The 21186-nt window shown below is 36.1% G+C and overlaps 1 protein-coding gene across 5 annotated transcripts in view; it reads right to left on the bottom strand.

Annotated features, from left to right (window-relative positions):
* LOC149814798 (D-isomer specific 2-hydroxyacid dehydrogenase family protein) overlaps positions 1 to 17475 on the bottom strand; it is a 29662-nt gene extending 12187 nt beyond the window's left edge. For 2 of the 5 annotated variants that reach the window (XM_089988464.1, XM_089988463.1), the window contains exon 1: positions 16919 to 17435. In XM_089988464.1, the coding sequence (XP_089844590.1) occupies positions 16919 to 17321 (403 nt within the window). In that variant the 5' untranslated portion in view covers positions 17322 to 17435. Of the gene's footprint in view, positions 1 to 16895 lie in introns of all 5 variants that reach the window. The other 3 variants (XM_089988462.1, XM_089988460.1, XM_089988461.1) reach the window with 2 other exon arrangements.
* Positions 17476 to 21186: the final 3711 nt, after the last annotated feature.

Raw genomic sequence — 21186 nt, forward strand, 5'->3', positions numbered from 1 at the left:
TCAGAGGCACAATAAATAAGGGAGTCTTCTTATCCTCTTCTTCCTCATTAGATCTTGTTGCATACCCAGATGCTGATTGGGGAGGGGATCCAAATAATAATCGCTCAACAGCTGATTTTTTTGTGTTTTTAGGTGAATCCTTGATTTCATGGAAATGCAAGAAACAACAAAAAGTGTCACTATCATCTAAAGAAGTTGAGTATAGAGCAATGGCGACTACTACCCTAGAAATTGCATAGCTCAAACAACCAATTTCAGATATGAAAGTTCATCTTCAGAATCCTACAAGATTATGTTGTGACAACAAGAGCTCTATATGCATTGCTCGAAATCATACATTTCATGAAAGGGCTAAGCATATAGAAATGGACTGCCACGTCGTTTGTGAAGAATACTTAAAGAAGACTATTGATCTTCCCTATGTGACATCGAAATATCAACTTGTTGATTTCTTCACCAAGGCACTATGCTCACCAAGATTCAATTTTCTACTTGACAAACTTTCGGTGATTGCACCATAAGTTTGAGGGGGGCTATTAGAAAGTCACATATATACGTACATACTTATATATATATATATATACTCTTCGTAACACAAGAGTATGTATATGTATGAATATATATATATATATATGTATTTAAAGTATATACGTATGAAATACAATTTTGTAATATGTATTTTTATATTTCTTATTTTATTTTTTGTCTTTTCTGTTTTTTAGTCAAAGTCAATAGTCAACATTTGACTAATTGACCAGCCGTTGGAGTAGCCCAATGGCTATAGCCTTCTCATGTCTATAAATAAGGGACTATTTTCCTTTTGTAATGTATCTTTCAAGTGAGGTTTTTTTCTCTCAATAATATTTGGTATTTCTCATGTGTTTTGTACCTTAGTGCACATTGTGATATTTGTGCCTTAGTACACTTTGTAATATTTACGCCTTAGTGCATTTGATGAGTGAATGTTCTTGTCAAGTTTTTATAAACTTGATTGTTTGTGAGATTCTTCACAATCTTATCAATTTATAATTATCAAAGTTTATGAGTGTCATGTTAACACATATCTTAGATCTAATTGATAGTTGATTGGCCTCTGGATCCATGGTTGCCTTTGTTGAACCAGAGATGTTTGTTATGGTGAGTTGTGTGCAACTTAGTTTTTTGTCAGTTTAGATTGTCGACTTATAGTTTGGTTCTAATTTACGGTTGTTTGATCTCTGGTTTTGTGTGTTGTATCACCCATTTGTTTATTTGGTTATTGTTATTATGGATGCTTAAAAATATACTTATCTGTGATGGCTATCTATTTTTGAAACCATGGTGTTTTGAAAGAATGTTAAAATCGATATCCTTATTCTTCTTGGTGACATTAGTTTGCTTTCATTACAAATTTTCTTACCTTGTATGTTTCCTCCTATTGTGCCTCTTATCTAAGTGTCATTTTATGTAGACAAGAGATGTTTTTCAATGTGGTGAGTTATGTGCACTCATTGGTTATTCACACTTTTTGTGTGTTTGTTTTGCCCATATGTGGCATTGTGATTGTACTCTTGTTCTAGTAGTAGATACACTTGTTTAAAGTGTCAGTTTATGTAGACAGGAGATATTGTTGGTTATTCACACTTTTTGTGTGTTTTGTTGCCCGTATGTAACATTATTATTATGCTCTTGTTCTAGTAGCTGATACACTTATTTAAGTGTCATTTTATATAGACAAGAGATATGGTTGGTTATTCATACTTTACGTGTGTTTTGTAGCTCATTAGTGGCATTGTGATTATGCTATTGTTCTAGTAACTGATACACTTGATTTTTGAGATTTGGAGGTCTAGTGAGGTGAATGCTTGTGGTGGCCGAACTAGTGTTAAGATTTGCAAATATCATTCATTGTGTTATGTGGGATTTTTTAAATCTCTTTGTTAATTTTTTGAACTCATTTACTCTTGTATGGGAAATGGTTATTGAAATATTTTCATGCATTTTGCATTAAATATGCTTTAACTTCATGATCAAGGATATTTTAAATTTATTCCATGATTGATTGTCTGGTGTGTTTTGCATAAATTTAATTAATGCTTTTCTAAGCATATGTTAAAGAAAGATTTCTTATATTTTACTTGTGACTCTCCTTGTGAGGTGTCAGTGTGTATCTCCATTATGAGATTTCTTGGTCTAAGCATTTCTTGATATTTGTGAGATTTTAAATATCTTCATACTTTTTTGTAAGTTGTTATCTTTTGAAAGGTTTTCTTAAAATTGGTCCATAAGTACCTTTTTTTGTTGATTCTAAACTATTGCGTGGTTCATTCATATATGCATTAGTTGTGTGGTTAATATTGCTTCTAAAATGTAATAGTTAATTTATCCATGTGTATTTGTTTGTTCTTAAATCTTTATTGAATGATTTAAATCATTTCTTTTATCTTCCGTTGTGTAAAAATGATTTGTTCTTATCTATGAGTAATGTATACTCCTTTGCTATGTCACATGGGTGCTGGTGCAAGTACGGGTGCGGGGATGCGGCACTTCCAAAAAACCCGGGTATGGGGGTGCGGCAATATATATATATATATAGTCCAAAAGTTGGACATAAATCACCCTGGATGTGTTGACTGCACCCAGGGTCAGGTTGACCACATCAGGTGCGGCACCTAGTTGGAGAATCCCTGTGACATACATTAAAAAAAAATTCTTGGCACAAATTTTTTTTAAGTCCGAAAATTTTGACCAAAATGACCCTGGGTGCGTTGACCGCACCCAGGGTCGGGTTGACGGCACCCGGTGCCGCATCCGCACCCGCATTGCGTCGACGCGGGTGTGGCACCCTGCTAGCCGAATCCCTGTGACATAGCTCCTTTGAGAGTTATTTATTCATGGTATTGTTTGAAAATCCATATTTAATATGTTTTATGCATTAATGAACTTTTCGTGATAGATGCATGTTTTTCATAAATGTTTTAAGTAATTAATGATTTATGAGCTTATCTTTGAGATATTTTATGCATGCATCTCTCTTTTTGATAATATGTAATTATGAATTAAGAACTATGATTTCTTAAAAATTATCTATTGAGGTGAGTCTCTCAATGACTCATGTTTGAAATTAATGATTTTTCAAAAGTAATTCTTACTTTAAATGATTTTAAAAAATGTTAAATTGCCTTATTAAATATTTTATATATATTGTATTTTTGTGTGTTTGGCAATCCTCTATCCATATATATATATATATATATATATATATATATATATATAGTTATTTCTAGTTGGATTGCTATTTTGCTCTATTTTATAGGTTCTCAAAGTATTAGCGTTATTGATGATTGTAGAGACCTTTCGAGCATATCAAGAAAGATCTAGAAGTCCCTTCAAGAATTTATATTATAGAAGAACATGATGATATCTTGTGTAATGAGATTCTTTTTGTATTTGCAAACTTAAGTTTGAGGGGGATGTTAAGATAAATGGATCTTTTTACCTTTTTGTAATATTATATAGTATATAGAGAGAGAGAGAGATTAAGTCAACCTAGGGTTGACTTTATCTAGTTGTTGGAGGCTAGTCCAACGGCTAGATTCCTAGCCGTTAGACCCTCTCCAACATCTAGAAGGGTTCCCTCTTATTCCCTCTTTCCTCTCTCTTCTCCTATAAATATGTGAAGGTGTGTGCTTTGTAAAGTAAGAGAGTGATAGGCTATGTCACAGGGATTCGGCTAGCAGGGTGCCGCACCCGCGTCGACGCGACTCGACGCGGGTGCGGGTGCGGCACCGGGTGCGGTCAATCCGATCCTGGGTGCGTTGACCGTACCCAGGGTCATTTCGGTCCATTTTTGTTTGGATTTTTTTAATAAAAAAAATCTGACCTACGAAATGGGCTGCAGAATTTAAAAAAAAAAATTCTGGACAGCTGCTTGCTGCTGCTGCTCTTATTTTATAAAGGGGCACTTGTGTCCACAACAACTGACGAGCTTTGTTGGCATCCCATGCTATTCCTGCCTCCAAACAATTAATTCACAGCGTTGGAAAACATACTGTTAACTTGGAAATGATGATCCATCTTCCTCAAAAATTAAAACCAAAATTCAAGAGCCTTTTGAAGTCTTTATACTTCAACCAACCAAATCCTTTTTCGTCAAGGATTTTCTCTCTCCATAATAAATGATAATGGTGGTGGTAGAGTAGAGCCTTGGTGGCTATTAGTATTCACTTTTCTCCTGACGAGATGGGTGCTTTAGTCGTAGCCTTGTGTAGACCTCTCTTTTCCACATGTCAAATCCAATAAATTTCTTTTAGCTGTCATCTGTGTGCAACTGTATATAAAATGAAATTTGAAGAACCCTAGGCAGTGGCGTGGCAGTGGCGCCATAGGCCTCGTGAAGACACTCTCTCCAACAAACCACGTCAAACCTTTCGCTTATATTTTTTTTCGTGAAGACCAGGGAGTTTCAGACATGATTGAATCATGACAGTCAACAGAACGTAGCAGGCTGGGTCGATCAGATTGCCAATCCTTTTGGTTCATCAATTTTGTCCCGTTGAGCTAAAGTACACAAGAAGCAGAACGTGGGTAACAAGTCTTCAAACAAACACACCAGCAAAAAAAACTGAACCCCGACCTGCACCGGGGAACCCCCGACCCCTTCTCTCTCTCTCTCTCTCTCTCTCTCTCTCTCTCTCTCTCTCTCTCTCTCTATATATATATATATATATATATATATATATATATATATATATATATATATACATTTTTGCCCCTGCCGCACCGCCGCACCCTGGTTTTTTGGAAGTGCCGAATCCCCGCACCCGCACCCATGTGACATAGGTGATAGGTAGTTTTTTGGGCTTTTGTGTGTTTGGTGAGGTTTTTTGTAATTTCGTATTTTTTCTTTGTATTATTTTAATTTCATTCTTAATGAAAGTATTCATTTTATAATTTTTGTGTTTCATTTTTACTTCTATGGTGAGCTTGTATTCAAATATATTATATTTTAGTCCTTGGGGTTCATTCCAGAGTGCATCAGCATCCGTGTCTTTTTCATGACATAGTATCAGAGTACTTTAGTGCCTCTATATAAGAATAAGGGTGATATACAAGATTGCATAAACTATCGTGGTATAAAACTCATGAGTCATACTATGAAACTTTGGGAGAGGGTGATTGAGTCTAGGTTGAGGAAGGTTGTCATGATATCGGAGAATCAATTTGGTTTTATGCCTGAAAGATCAACTATGGAAGCTATACATCTTCTTAGACAACTTATTGAGAGAAATAGAGAGAGGAACAAAGATTTGCATATGGTTTTTATTGATTTAGAGAAGGCATATGATAGAGTACCTAGGGACGTTCTCTGGTGGACAATGATGAAGAAAGGTGTTTCTCTCAAGTACATTAGTATAATTAAAGATATGTATGAAGGAGTAGTAACAAATGTCCGCACTTTCGAGGGGTGACAACCAATTTTCCTATAACGGTTGGGTTACATCAAGGATCTGCTTTAATCCCTTTCCTATTTGCTATAGTGATGGATGAGCTTACAAGATCAATTCAAGAAAATGTGCTGTGGTGTATGTTGTTTGCTCATGATATTGTTTTGATTGATAAGTCTAGAGCTGAGGTTAATGCTAAGTTAGAATTATGAAGACAGACATTGGAAGCAAGAGGTTTTAAGTTGAGTAAGAGTAAGACAGAATACATGGAATGTCTGTTTAGTAAGCAACGAGGTAGTGATGGGAGTGTAGTGAAGCTTGGTGAGCAAGAAATACCGGTGGATGATTGTTTCAAATATTTGGGATCTATCATTCAAAAGTATGGAGAAATTGATGGAGATGTAAATCATAGGATAAAGGTTGGGTAGATGAAATAGAAAAGTGCAACTGGAGTGTTGTGCGATCGTAGAATGCCATTGCGGTTGAAGGAAAAGTTTTATAGGACGACTATTAGGCCCGCTTTACTATATGGTACGGAATGTTGGGCTGCCAAGAGACATCATATTCAAAAAATGAGTGTAGCTGAGATGGATGTGTGGAAAATACAATAAAAGATAAGATTCGGAACGAGGAGATACGTAAGAAGGTAGGCGTTGCACCCATTGAAAATAAGATGAGAGAGAATCGTTTACGGTGGTTTGGACATATTCGGCGAAGGCCTAATGATGCTCCAGTTAGAAGGATGGAGAAATGGAAAAATATATTAGTTAAAAGAGGTCGGGGTAGGCCTAGGAAGACATGGATGGAGGTGATAGGAAAGGATATGAATGCTTTGAACCTCACCGAGGACATGGCATTGGATAGAAATGACTGGAGGAGAAGAATTCATGTGGAAGACCCAGAATGATTTTCTTTTTTGGTTCATATCGCCGACCCCAATTGTTTTGGGATGAAGGCGTAGTTGTTGTTGTTTGTTGTTGTAGTATCAGAGCAAGGCATCGTGGTCTTGAAAAAGATTTGTATGGTATGGATTCAAGGACTTTGCATTCTAGTATGTATCTTTGGCCCTTTTGGTTTCATATGTATGGTAGGTATTTTTAAAAAATGATTGTATTAAAATGTCTTTTTTGAAATTAGAAATTATTGTCTTTTGATATAGGAAGTATAAGTTTTAGATTGTGGACATGTACGTTGAAAAAATTATATTTTACAAAAATATGTGTTTTTTTATATTCTTATATGTATTTCATGTTGTATTTCTTCCTTGTATGCATGTGAGAGAGGAGAGGGACAGCGTGCGTGAAGGAGGAACATGGGCTTTTTAAGCAATGCTTAAAAAAAACCTTATTTTGTGGTCAAATGAGGGCTTTGACCCTCATTTGACTATGAAAATTTAAGGCGTGTACGCCTCAGTGTGAGGCGCGCCTCGCCTTGAGGCGTGCACCTCAAGGCGTATGAGGCGCATGCCTCGGGGCTTTTGCGCTTTGTACGTGCGCCTCAAGGCATAAAGTCCCTCGCCTTGAGGCAAAGCGCGCTTTTTGCACCTTGAGGCGCGTTTTTAATAACAGTACTTGTATGTCTCTTAACGTATGTGTATACATGTGTATGCTTATTCTTGTGTATGTGCCCTTATATATGTGTATACATGGTTTATCTTTGAGAAAGTGAGAACTAATTAGACATGGCTTGGTTGCTGCAATCAATAGATCCTATCAAAGGAGAGACCTTTATGGATTATGAAACAGAAGAGAATCTTTGGGATGCAATTGTGGATGCATACTCAAGGAGGATGAACATTGCCAGAAAATGTGGTGTTGAATAGAATCTATAGATGCAAAACAAGGAAGAAAATCATTAAGTGAATACTATAATGAGTAGAGAAGCCTTGGGGAAGAATCTATGATAGTGTGAAATGCTCACATTGTCAAAAAGCAAAAAGGTGGCAAGAAGTGAAAGAAAAGAGTCTTTGAGCTCTTACAAGGACACGATGGTGAATATGAGCACATCAAGTCAATAATGATGGGATTTGAAGAAGAAGAGAGAGCAAAGAGAGAAGAAACTTGGAGGAACACTTCATCCAAAATAGAGAGCACTACAACATAAAAGGGATGACCCTCTTATGGTTACACAGTTACACTACAAGAGAAAAACTGTCGACCCCTTAACCTCCTACTAAAATACAAAAATACCTCTCACTAAATAATCTATGTACAATATTGAGAGGGTAGCAGAAATTAAATAAATACAAATAGTATTACAAATGATACATCAGCATATTACATTTCTCAACACTCCCCTTCAAACTTGAAATGATGATAAAGGAATCATTCTAAGTTTGTAAAGGAAGGGCTGAAAGAATGTCAGAGCCAAACTTTAGTCAATATATCAACAACTTGCTCATTTGAGCTCACAAGCTCTAATGAGATAATTTCATCTTCATAAGCTCTCCTTGTAAAATGACAATCAATCTCAATATGCTTAGTCCTCTTATAGAATTCAGGGTTTTTGGCAATATAAATGGCACTCATATTATCACAATACAAGGAGGTTCTCCCGCAAACTTTCACACCAAGCTCTTTAATAAGCCATCTTATCCAAATGATTTCTACAATAACCTGTGTCATGGCTCTGCACTCCACCTCTGTTGTGGACAAAGCAACACCTTGTTGCTTCTTGCTCTTTGAAGAAACCATGGAACTACCAAGAAAAACACATAATCCAATAACTGAAAGACAATCTCTAATTGATCCTCCAAAGTCTGAATCATAATATGCTATAATATCCATAGAGGATGAAGCTGAAAAGAATATGCAAAAATGCATAGTGTCTCACATACTGAATTAATATGACCACAGCTGCAAGATAAACTGTAGGGGCACTCATAAACTGACAAACTGCATGGACTGCATATGTGATGTCAAATCTAGTGATCAAGTATATCAAACTACCCACAAGTTGCCTATAAAACATAGGATTTTCAAGTTTCTCCCCATTTGTAGCACTCAACCTGACATTTGCCTCCATAGGAGTAGCAACTCTCCTACAATCATCTGCTAGTCGAGCCTTCATAACTAGTGTAATATCTCGTATTTTTTCATGATTTTTAAAATCGAAAAATATAATTTTTGAATTATATATTTATATAAAATTGATAATATCGTGAAAATATATTAAAATATAGGTGACATCAGCTGGGTTTGGGCATGGCCCAAAGCCCACTGACAAGACCTAATTGAACCAAGTATAATTTGAAAATTTTTTAATTTTTAACCTTTAAATTTGAGCGAAATTTAGGATAAATTCACACAAAATTCGGGTATGACCACCATTAGATCTGCCTCATAATGTAGATCGTGTTGGCGGCCTGCTTTTTCAAAATTGGATCACGGTTGGCCCAAAAAATAGATTTTTCAAAAATAACATGCCTTCATTTTTGAACTTTTTCTGGATTGGATCAGACTGGATCCGCTCCATTTGATCCAAGTTAATATGGATCTGGACCCAGTCCATGATCCATATTGACTAGGATCTAATACAGGTTGGATCCATGTGAATTTGGATATGGATTTGGATCTTGGATCCAAATATGGATCCGAAATCCATCCGTGGCAATTTTAAAACCACTTTGAATTTAAAGTTTTAAAATCAACTTTTAAATTAAAGGATGAGGTAGAGTTCTATCTGGGGTAGAACTCTCCCCCATAGAGCTTTCTAGAAGGAGGCGTCACCCCCTGGAATATTCTTTTAAAATATATTGTATTAATAATAATAAAAAATTAACTAAATCCTAAATAATATCTAGAATATAAGATATTAGAGTTCTACATTTAGTAGAACTCTACTCTAATAGAGGAATTCTAGAGGGGACGTCACCCCCTTCTAGACTAAAATAAACAATATAAAAGGGGTCATACTCTCCCTCTCTCTAGAACTGGTATTCTAGAGAGAGAGAGGTAGGGAGAGAGTGAAATAGAGAGTTGAGGTGAGAGAAAAACAAGAAAGGAAAATCATGTGAGGGTTTAGAAGAGAGAAAAGGAAAAAGGGAAAAGAAGGAAAGAAAAATATTTTTTTTCAAGCATCCATTGATTTTCTCTATTCTTTTCGATATTTGAATCAAGGTATGGGTTCCTCTCTCAATTCGTACGGGAAAGGAATATGTATAAATCGATTTGGGCATAAATTTAGGGGGAAAAGAGAAATCTGATTTTTTTTTTAAATTATATATGTATATATATATATTATCGATATATATATAGTTAATGTTTTTATGATTTGTTGATTTTCCTTGTTCATCTATGCTGAAAGTATGCATATTATTTTTTTTAACCATGCATCGGAATTCATATGGTCGATTTTCTCATGTTCACGCAAATCTGAATATATATATTCTAGGTTGGTCGATTTTTACAAATCTGATTTTATTTGTGGTTTCAGGATTGATGAGTTTGACATGCATGCATCTGAATATATTTTTGGTTCAGACTTGTCGAGTTACATGCTCATGTATCTGAATATTTTGTTTTGATTTTGATTTGTTGAGTTATATGCTCATGCAGATTTGTTGAGTTATATGCTCATGCATCGGAATATATACTGTTTTGATTCATATTTTGTCGAGTTACATGATCATGCATCTGAATATTTTGTTTTGATTTAGTATTGTCGATTTTCTGGTTCATAAATCTGAATATATATATATATACAGATAAGTATATGTTCAAATTTGTTGATCTTGTCGATCATGCATCTGAATATATTTTTGGTGATTTAGACATGTTGATCATACAAAATGAAATATATATATATATACATATATATATATATACATATATATATATATATATATGTTTTCAGTTCTGATGATTATTTGATCATGCTTTTGACAGATATATGTGTTTCTGAATTTGCCGAGTTCTTGCTCATGTTTAGGAAATATACATATGCTTTTTATTGTTGTCCAATACATGATCATGCATTGAAATTTATAAATGTGTTTTCAGCTGCTGTACACATGTTGTACAAGGTTTGGCTGACCCATGTACATGATTTTTTATCATGTACTTGGATCAGCCAGTGAGTTGTACATGTTGTACAAGTCTGGCCGACTCATGTACATGATTTTTAATCATGTACATGGATCAGCCAGCATGTTGTACAGGTCCGGCTGACCCATGTACATGATTAAGATCATGTACATGGATCAACCAGCAGGCTGGTTTATGTGTGCTTTTGGTTTGGCCGACCCATGTACATGATTTTATTTATATACATGGATCAGCCAGCGGGCTGGTACATGGTTATCTGTGAATCTGGCCGACGCATGTACATGATTATGATCATGTACATGGATCAGCCAGCATGCTGAATACGGGTTTGTTTCAGGTCTGGCCGACCCATGTACATGATTATGATCATATACATGCACCAGCCACATGTTAACACTTATTTTTCAGCTTGGCCGACCCATGTACATGATTTTGATCATGTACATGGATCAGCCTCATCTATTAGCTTGATAATCAAACCAGCTATGATATGTTTATGCTTGAGTGGTTGATTCATGTACTTGAATATGATTCGTGGATTGCACTTCTTTGGCTATGGTCGATACATGTACATAATTTTAAGTATGTACATGAACCGGACCAGCAGTGGTAAATTTACTACATAGTTGATTTGAGTATATGAAATTGGTCATGTACATAAATCTGATTGGAATATGTGTTCTTTTTTAAAAGATACACAAATCTGATCCTAAATGGATCATTTTGCAATTGTGCATGTCATACGCATGAATCTAAAAATAATTTGATGTTTGCATGATTGTGATCATATGCATGTTTGATTGATTATATGCATGAAATTGATCATGAATGGTGTGGTCTGTGAGCATCGTATTCGCATGCATATGTGCTTAGTTTAATGTGCATTCATTTTGTGTGTTTTGAACGTGCATTGTGAACATGTTTAGAAATAGTGTATGTGTTGCATGTTCACTGAAATTTTGCAATTTTGCATAAATCACTTTTGAGATATGTTGGTGGTTAGATGTGAACCACTGCGGGCCGTGTAGGCCAAGAGCATGTGTTGCTCTAACTGTTGTTGATCTTATTCATACATTGCAAAATTTATTTCTAAAAATTTGTTGGTTTTTTAAATTTAATTTCACTGTTAAATTGTGAGGGTCAGGGCCCAAAATTGTTTTTGCACTTTGATTTGCAAAACGGTTCTTCTGTAAAGAACTTGAAAATTGATTTGAAATGGTAAAAAAGACCAAACAGTGTAATTAATCTCTTCCTTAATATCCCTTCTAAAGTGTGGGAATATTGAATGGCGGACATAGGAGACCGTGAGGATACTAAAACTTTGTGTGTGATTGTGCCCTAGAACCCGATATAGTGGTTCACCTCTCGGCCACGGTTTTAGAAAAATTCAGCCACTTTGCCTGAGGGTGTTGTTGTTGACTCAGCTGTAGTTACTGGTACACCAAGAAAGTAGCGTCAGTGAATATTGATTTTTCCGATATCCCGGCATTAGATGTTGATTTCTAATATTTCAATGGATGGTATTGATTCCTGATATCGGTCAAAGAACAAGTGTGGAACTCAGTAATAAAATACAAATTGTGTTAAGCTAAAACTGAGAACCTAACTTGAACTTTGAGAATTGTGTCTGTTTTAAGTATCTGTGGGTTTAAGAAAAAGTGAAAATTAAACTTACTTGTGTGCATTTAATAGGGACATGCATGCAAAAGCAACTCTGATAAATAACTTAATAAGTTATTCATGTATGTGCATTAAATTGCATATTTTACTGTTCAGCATTAGTTCATGCATTTATGCGTATTCGACTTTGCATAATATTTGGTTCTGCATGATATTTGGTTGAATGCTTGAATGGTAAAGTATTTATGGTAAGTTGTTGCTTGTGATATTCCTCTGAAATTCATGATGTTATTTCCTTTACTATTTAGATTTTTAGAGGAATTCGTACGAAAACTTTAGTTTTTACTTATTTTCTTAAAACTATTTTACAGGCACAGATGCTTAGTGATGTCTCAGACTAGATAGCTAGAAGTTACGAGAATTGTGATGGTGTTCGGAGTGCTAAAATGATGGCTTCATTTGATATAGTTGACTCTTATGTTCTTATACCATTTTGACTTTTTGATTTATTAATAAAGTCTAATTTATTACTTCAAGGTTGATTCAATGCACGGTATGGTTTGTAGTTTGGTATACTAAATCTATGATGTGTCCCAGATCCTTGAGAGTGTTTTCTGTAATTGTTTTAAAAAAAACTCCACTATTTTTATGAGGGTCAGTTGGGGTCGTTACAACTAGATTCGTTGCATACTTATGTTGCCCTCTTATTGAGTATGCAACTTTCAAACCTAAGAAATACTTCAAATTTCCTAGATCCTTCATCTCAAATATCATAGCCAGAGCTTTTTTGGTATCCATAATATTTTGTGCATATCACTAGTAATGATAATATCATCAACATATAATAGTGATATACATTTTCCATACTTAGAAGAGGACACAAACAAAGCAGTCATAATAAGCTTAAAACCAAAGGATTTTATTACACCGCTAAACTTCTCAAACCATGCTCCTATGGTGTCAACGGGTAGGGTTTACCGGGACCCAACCCGTACCAAACCCTATAGGGTCTGATTAATACATGGATTCGGGTATAGTTTGTGAAATTTTATACTAGACCCGAGCCCAACCCGAGTTCCGATTAAGACTTGCAATTTTTCAATGTAAAAATGATAAAAATTAGTATTTTACCGGGTCTGGTTCATGTAGTTCTTATCGGGTCCAGGTATGGTTTCTCTTATGGTGGGTTCGATTAGACTTGAGTCCATACCCGATACCATACCCAAAAATCGAGGCCAAGTCTGGTTCCACCGGGATCCGAACTAAACCTGACCCATTGACACGTGGTGCTTGTTTGAGCCCATATAGAGCTCTCATCAACCTGCATACTCGACCCACAGAGTTTGAATACCCTTGAGAAAACTTCATATAAATCTTATCCTCCAAGTCCTCATTCAGGAAAGCATTTTTCACATCTAGATGCTAAAGGTTCTACTGACGAATTGCAACAACTGCAAGCAAAGTCCTCATAGTTGTCATATGAGCCATTAGTGCAAAGGTCTTAGCAAAATCAATGCCAAATTATTGGCTACCCTTAACTACAAGTCTCACCTTATATCTCTCAATCGACCCATCTACTTTAGTCTTAATCTTGTATACCCGCTTGCACCCTATGAAAGATCTACAAGATCCCATGTATGCATTCTTTCTTCCAACTCCCTTGTCATTGCTTGTTGTCACTCCTCTTTTGAAGTTGTCTCTACATAAGAACTAGGCTCGACATAGGAGTAGATTAAAGCAAAAAATCATGATGTTGAGGAGAGAAAGAATCATAAGACACTAAACGAGTGGGGGAATAGAAATTCTAGAGCAATGACGCACATGAGGAAGAGATGGTGCAGAAGGAGAAGGTTCTTGACTCGTGTGCTTTGAATCAATTAGAAGGGGATCAAAATTGGCCTCTTAATATCTTGTTTTCTCTGATTCTATCTGATCCAAAAATAGTATTTATGCCACAGTCTTGGCTTTTGAAGTAGGATAGACCAAATCTATCATCTTCCCTTTGAGTTATCTCCCCCTGAGCTCCCACGTTCTTTTTAACCTCCTTTGCCACAAGAAAAGGTATTAAGAAAGAAAAATCACCAATGTTCTTTTTTTTAGGTTTAAACTTATTGAAGTAAGGTGTGTCCTCGTGAAATACCACATGCCTAGAAATCCATATACACGCTTCTTTATTGGGCCATAACATTTATATCCTTTTTATCCATGAGAGAACCCCAAGAAGCAACACTTTATAGTGTGTGTTGAAAGTTTATCTCTATATCTATTAGGCAATAGAGCAAAACAAGTGCACCCAAAGGCTCCCATAATGCTATAATTAGGCACAGATCCATATAACTTTTGAAATAAAAATATAACTTTAAGAACACTTGATGGCATACGATTGATCTAATATGCCGCCATAAAAAGAGCATTTGCCCAATACTCTTTAGATACACTCCCATAAAAAAGTGGTGCTCTAGTAAGCTCCAAAATATGTATGTTTTACCTCTCTGTCACGCTATTTTTCTCAGGTGTATAAGCGCAAGACTTCTTATGTTCAATTCCTTTGTCTTGCAAGAGACTCTCAAACGTACCACTAATATACTCTCCATCGGAGTCAATACAAATAGCCTTAACTGTAGTGGAAAACTGATTTTCAACCATAGCACAAAATTTCTTGAAAATGTCATAAAGTTCATTTTTATTTCTCATAAAGTAAATCCAAGTAAACCTGGTACAATCATCTATAAAAGTAACAAAATATGATGAACTACCCTTAGACAAGACAGAAGATGATCCCCATACATCCAAATGTATAAGTTCAAATGAATTCTTTGATTGTCTCTCTCAACCCAAATTGCAAGGCATAACCTTATGCCAATCTACAACTTTCACAATCGCGAACATGTTAAAAAACCACAAACTTCAAACTTTCTAAACATCTTGAAGTAACTAAGTATTACAACCTAGAGCTAGAGATATGCCCCAATTATGGTGCTATAAAAAGGACTCATCTAGACTAGTTGCTCACAAACCAACTTCACACCTCCTCAGGGAGTGATAAATCAGGAAGGAAGAGTTTCTAAGCTCAGACGAGCCTTGTATAGATTGGAGCAAGCACTTCGAGCATGGTTTGAGAAGTTTAGCGTAGTTGTAAAGAATCTTGGTTTCAAACAAAATGTTCATAATCATGCTTTGTTTGTATCAACATCATATACAAGATATTGTCTATTATTACTTATGTGGATGACATGATCATTACAGGTGATGATCCACTTATTATTGCAAAAGTAAAAAGGAAGCTTGTTGAGGCATTTGAAATGAAGGATCTAGGAAAGCTAGAAGAAGTAGCAGCAACTGAGGAGACTACCTCCTCTCTCCCTAATACACCAGACGTTGCTGAGGTACTAGCAGTTGCTTCATACCACTTTTTCTTGAGAGCTAGGCATGTAAAATTTCATGTGCCCCAACTCTTTAAAATAACGACACCTCACACCACTCATATGACCTCTAGGTGCCCCACCCGAGCCTAACCTCACACCTCCACGAATAGTACTCTGTCTCGTGACCAAGCAACTAATACTTTTCTTGGGTGGCTAGGAACTCGAAGAAGACGACTGGCTTGACAATCATTTGGCATCTATTCTTTATATAGGATCCCAGAGTGGGATATTGTGGCACATTTGGCAAAGGCACATAACCTATACCACAAATGTTGTTCTCTAGAATAACTCAGCTAGTAAATAACTCAGAACATCTTTAGAAGTTTGTTTTCCTAGGCACAATGGCAACAAATTGCAAGTAAGAAGAAACAAGAAAATGTAGAAAAAAAGAAGTTTTTCCCCTGGGTTATCAGGATGAACACATCATAATGTCACAATGCAATAAATTTAAATTGTGAATCTGTGATGTTTTAAGAATATTGGATGTTCTTGGGATATTATTTATTTGCAAAAAGACATGGCAAAGTTATCACAATATTTTCAAATACCAACTGTAACTTTCTTTTCTATCAGAAAGTTTTTCTTCCTCTGAAACATGATACAATTTGTGGAGTGGTTCTTAGCAAGAACAAGTATTTTTGCTATATGGCACATTGTAGGAAGAGATAAACTTGGTTCACCATAGAAAATGATGGTCTGCTATTGCTAATGGAAAAGCAGCTAGAACATATCTAAGAAGTTTCTCCTGCTTTGACTAGTTTCTTGGTTCACTTATACACAATGAATTCACTGGCTAATCATCAACGTGGTCAAGAAAGATTCGTTTCAAGAGGTCCTCAACATCAAAAGCTTCAGAGTCATCCTGTTTCTTTAAGGCCAATAGACTACCTTCCTTGGTCGAGGGTGTGGAATAGGTATGGAATGAAATTTATGTGGCATGCTAAAAGAAACTGTTACGGACACGCCACAACCAAATAACGTGCCCAGAGTAAAGCACATATGGCACCCAAACTTCATCTTGACACAAATCATCCCTTGGTAAATAGGTTTTCCATAGTTTCTCCCATCAACATTTGGTTTTCACAGTCAATTGTTCGCTTCCTTACTGTCTCCAGCATCTGCGAGTAAGCACCAAATATATCCAACCTTTCTAGCTTCTACCATTCAATTTGAATATCTACACCAGAGATGGAGCACTCCTAAGTAAGATTTGATATCATGTTCCCTGATACAACATTCTCCCATACGGTTAAGTTCCAATCATCGAGAGGGGGCCAACTAACAGAGAGCAAAAGCAAATCTAAATTATATATCCCCAACTTCCTCAAAGCGGAAACTTAAGAAAAAAGGGAGGAGAATAAGCCAAAAAAAATATTAACCTTGGTGGTAAGTTTGTAGTCACCTCGGCTTCCCCAGAGGCCCATCCTGACGTAGCGATCGGAGGCGCAGATATGACGGAGGGTGGCGAGGATGAGGCCGATCGCGAGGTCGGCGACGTCGTCGGTGAGGACGTCGGGGGTGTTGGTGACCCTGATCCCCCTCTCCCTGCACTTGGCCAGGTCCACCTTATCCAGCCCCACGCTGTAGGAGGAGACGATCTCCAGGTTGGGCAGCGAGTCGATGAGGTTGGCGCTCGCTCCGATGACACTGTTGCCGACGACGGCCCTGATGGAGGGGGCATGAAGCGAGAGGAAGTCCTTCTGGTTGGGGGCATCGTAGTACTTGAACACCTTGAAACGCTTGCCCAACTCCTCTTGGAGGTAAGGCATGATGGGGTGCATCATCAGAACACCGAGGCTCTCCATGAGATTAGACGAAGTGGGATTCTGGGATTCAAGGGAAACTACTACTAAGGACCGATGAGGAGGTAATCTCCAAGTGTGGCGGATATTTCCGGAGAGAGAGATACAAAGACGCAAAAAAAACTTGACAAAAAAAAAAAAAAAGTACTACACCCTCGCAGGTCGTGATAAGTGACGGCTATTATATTTTGTGAATCACTATTTTTTAAAATATTTTGAAATAGATATTTTAAAAAATATATTCTGATTTTTAAACTACGACAAGGGTTTTGTTGTTCAAGAATACGAGTCTTCTCTGCTCAACCGATTCAAGAGCGCAAATTTTGGTCATGTGATTCCTAGCCTTAGACTTAATTTTTGACAGTGATGTTCCCGTACATAAAGTTCATGTTTTTTCTTCTTTTTCCCAAAGCAATATACCTTCAATCCATTTTTTTTACCTTCAAAATAATCTCTTTCGAATCTTCGACTAGTTATAGAGAAGATTCAGCTTTCCAATCAGCCAAAAATCAAGTTTATCTAACATCAGGATTGAAGTTATAACCAAAATAATTTTTGAGCCTCAAACGATAACTTAACTTATCGTCAACCCCTTGTCTTGAATTATCATCATCACCCTTATATTGTCATCATTATCTTTAAATTATCGTTAGTGTCTTCTCACCTTTCTTTTGGTAGGGTGACATCATCCAGAACCCGGCATAACTCATAATTTGTCATCAATAACCATGAATTTCAATTAGTGTCTACCTCTAACAAGAACTTAACTTGTCATCAGCCGCCCTTTTTTTGCACGCCTCTTGGATAGGATTCGCCTGTTCAGCCTTAAAAACTTGGAATTTGAAAGCTTCAAAGTTTCAAAACCCCTTTCTTAGAAAAATCTCTCGTCTAAGTCAATAAATCTTCAACAAATTTGAGTCTTTCGTTCAAAGGCAACTCATTTAAAAGTCGTTCATCTAGATGAATCATAGATACATAGAAAACATATTAGAATCCACTTAAAAACTATAAATAGAGATCCACCCCTTATTTCACAATTTGGTCCTTGCTCCTCCTAGCATTATTACTCCGCTAAAATTTCGACATACCCTAACCTAGCTAGTTAACCTAGTGTAAGCCTTCATCTAGCCTGGTCTAGGACCCAGATCCTTTGTCTCACCCCTCTCTTGAAACCTACGCCTAGCCAAAGTGTCATTCATGCTCCTTCGTAGAAAGTGCAACCTAGACCCAAGGTGAGATTTGATTTTTTATTTTATATGTTTTTCTAAGTCTTGAGAACCCAAAAGTTTGTATATTGCTTGTTTCATATTCTTTTCGAGTTTTAGTGGTTTCTACCATTGAACTCACCTTTTTTCATTCATATATGAGGTATGAGCTTTCGCAATGCCGGCACTCCAAAAACGAAGATCGAAGGTTTCTGGTTAGGCTTATCCCTGCTCAATGGAGGAGGAAATGCACATTATTCTGAAAAACGGTCTCCACAGTCTCTCAAATTCGGATCTGGTTTTCAAACTCATTAAAAAATATATATTTTCTTTAGTGGAGACCGTTATTTTTGTTTTCAAAAATCTGAGGATCTATAGAATGGCTATCACGACCGTTCGCTTAACTTCAAGATCTGAGTTTTTTAAAAAATCGACATTGCGAGGTTAGCAGTTTCACTGTTTTTGTAATTTTCGGATATTGGATCCACCTCAGATTCAAAATCCTTTTTTCTGTTTTCTAGCATGTTAGACTCTATCCAGTTCATAGAGTTCATATCTCTCTGGTCATAAGTCATTTTTTAACGTTCTAGGGCTCTTTGGAAAGGAGACGAACATGGCTATGTTTCATATGTTTAACTTGTTTTCATATTCAATACCTACAGCCTCTAAAAACAAGCATGAACAGTAAAAAATAGTCATTTTGTGACTTTTTTATTAGAAATACCTCTTTTATCTATATCTCAATGATCCGGTGATAAAAACTCATGTTTTTAGGCTCGTTGGAAAGTTGAGACTTATATTTAAGTCTGTTTAGTTCTTAGCCAGAGCCAAAAACTCCTCTAATGCAAACTCCTGTAATGCATTCATTTTTTTTACTCAAAATCTGGTGCTCGTATTTTTCCTATGTGGTGAAACAATCAACTAGTTTGTATTCTCGAAGGCTTATTGAATTGTTGTGATTCCAGTGTGATTGAAAACATAACAAACATCTTTTTCTCTATTATTTTTACTGCATTTATGGATTTCTTGGGCAAGTGGCCAAAAAATAAGCTATAATAATCAGAGTTGGCATTATGGTGCATGTTCAACACCTATTTTTAGGAATGCCTTCAGGACTATATTTCAGCACCTGTCTCTCGGTTTCTAGTGTGCCATACGACATTGGAGAGATTTTTTTACTAGCTTTCCTTTTTTTGTTGGGAGTTTTTCTGAATTCTGTTATTTTTGGAGTAAAAAATTAGTAGCAAAGCTTGCTATTGTTTCTTGATTTAGACAAATTTCGATAAAAAATCACTTTTTTGTATCTATTTTTTTTGGGTGCTCCAATACGTAAAATCTATGTGTGCATCTTGATCTTGTATGTTGTTTGTGGTGTTTGGATCTTGGTGCACATTTTGGATAAGGTTCATATTTGAATCCATGATCTTACCCATTTTCACTTTCTTGCATGAAAAACCGTTTTAGATAGAAAATCATAATATTTTCTTATGTGATTCTTTCCTTTTTATTTTTTGGAAGACTTGGTGTTTATTTTCTTGTCTTAATTCTTAGTAAACATAAAGATCTTTGTTGAAGAATCACATGTTACTTAGTTTCCTTTTTTAAGAATATTAACCTCCAACAAGTTATGAAAGTCATTTTGATTGAGACACTTCTTACTTCGTGGTTGTCTTTTCATATTTATCCTCTTTTCTTAGGACTCTTAATGTAGAGCCATTGTTTTCTGTTTGGTTTTTCAAAACTCTATCACACCCTATATTTTGAATCTTCAAATTCCCCCTAGTACCAGAAAACATAAGCTTGGGTATATTGTTGATAGACCAAGGAGATCATGAACTTGCTTATCGTACCAGGAGCCATAGATCGGGTATATCGTGAAAGATCTGGTACGGAGAAAAGCTCATGCCATTAGAACTCATTTGAAGTAACCTCTCTAATTCACAAGAAGCTTTCAAGGAGATCCAAAAAAACAGTATGCAAAATCTTGATCCATTTGTTATTTGATTGTTTTGGACTCTTGTTTGCTCGTAAAATCCCAAGCCATAGTTTTTTAAAAGGAACCCACAAATCCTCCTGTGAACCTAAACATTAAAATAGGTCAAGGTTCCCGTAACCCTGACCAACCTGAGTCTACGACCACAAGTCCACCTAAGAATATCCAAAAATTGCCTATAGGCACTTGAGAATTGTGATCCTTGTTGGGTGGAATTTCTTTCCAAGAAATGGAGAGAACCCTTTTCCCTGGATCTTTCAATCATCCCATTGATGCAAAATTGGATCAACTAGAAGGACGAGAGACAAATCCTGAAGAAGGAGAAGAAGAAGAGGATGAAGTCCAATATATGCAAGCGGACAAAGGCAAAGCAATAGTCCAAGAATTCCCAAATAGATTCGCTTTGGAAGAACTAGAGAACTCAAACGTTGCTTTAAAAGCAATAATGCATGCTGTGTTTTTACCTAGTGTTTTCACCTAAGAAAATTAGAAATAAATACATGAGAAAAGACTATGGTTTTCTATCCAAAACGATTTTCACGCAAAAAAATAAAAAATGGATCAGATTTTAGATCTATATATAGATCTTATCTAAAACATTTATCCAAATGCAAACACTATAAACAACACATAAGATGAGGATGAAGACATGGGCCTCAAGAATCAAAGC

This window comes from Nuphar pumila, chromosome 15 (genome assembly GCF_984573655.1).
Source record: "Nuphar pumila chromosome 15, dmNupPumi1.hap1.1, whole genome shotgun sequence".
Classification (NCBI taxonomy): Eukaryota; Viridiplantae; Streptophyta; class Magnoliopsida; order Nymphaeales; family Nymphaeaceae; genus Nuphar; species Nuphar pumila.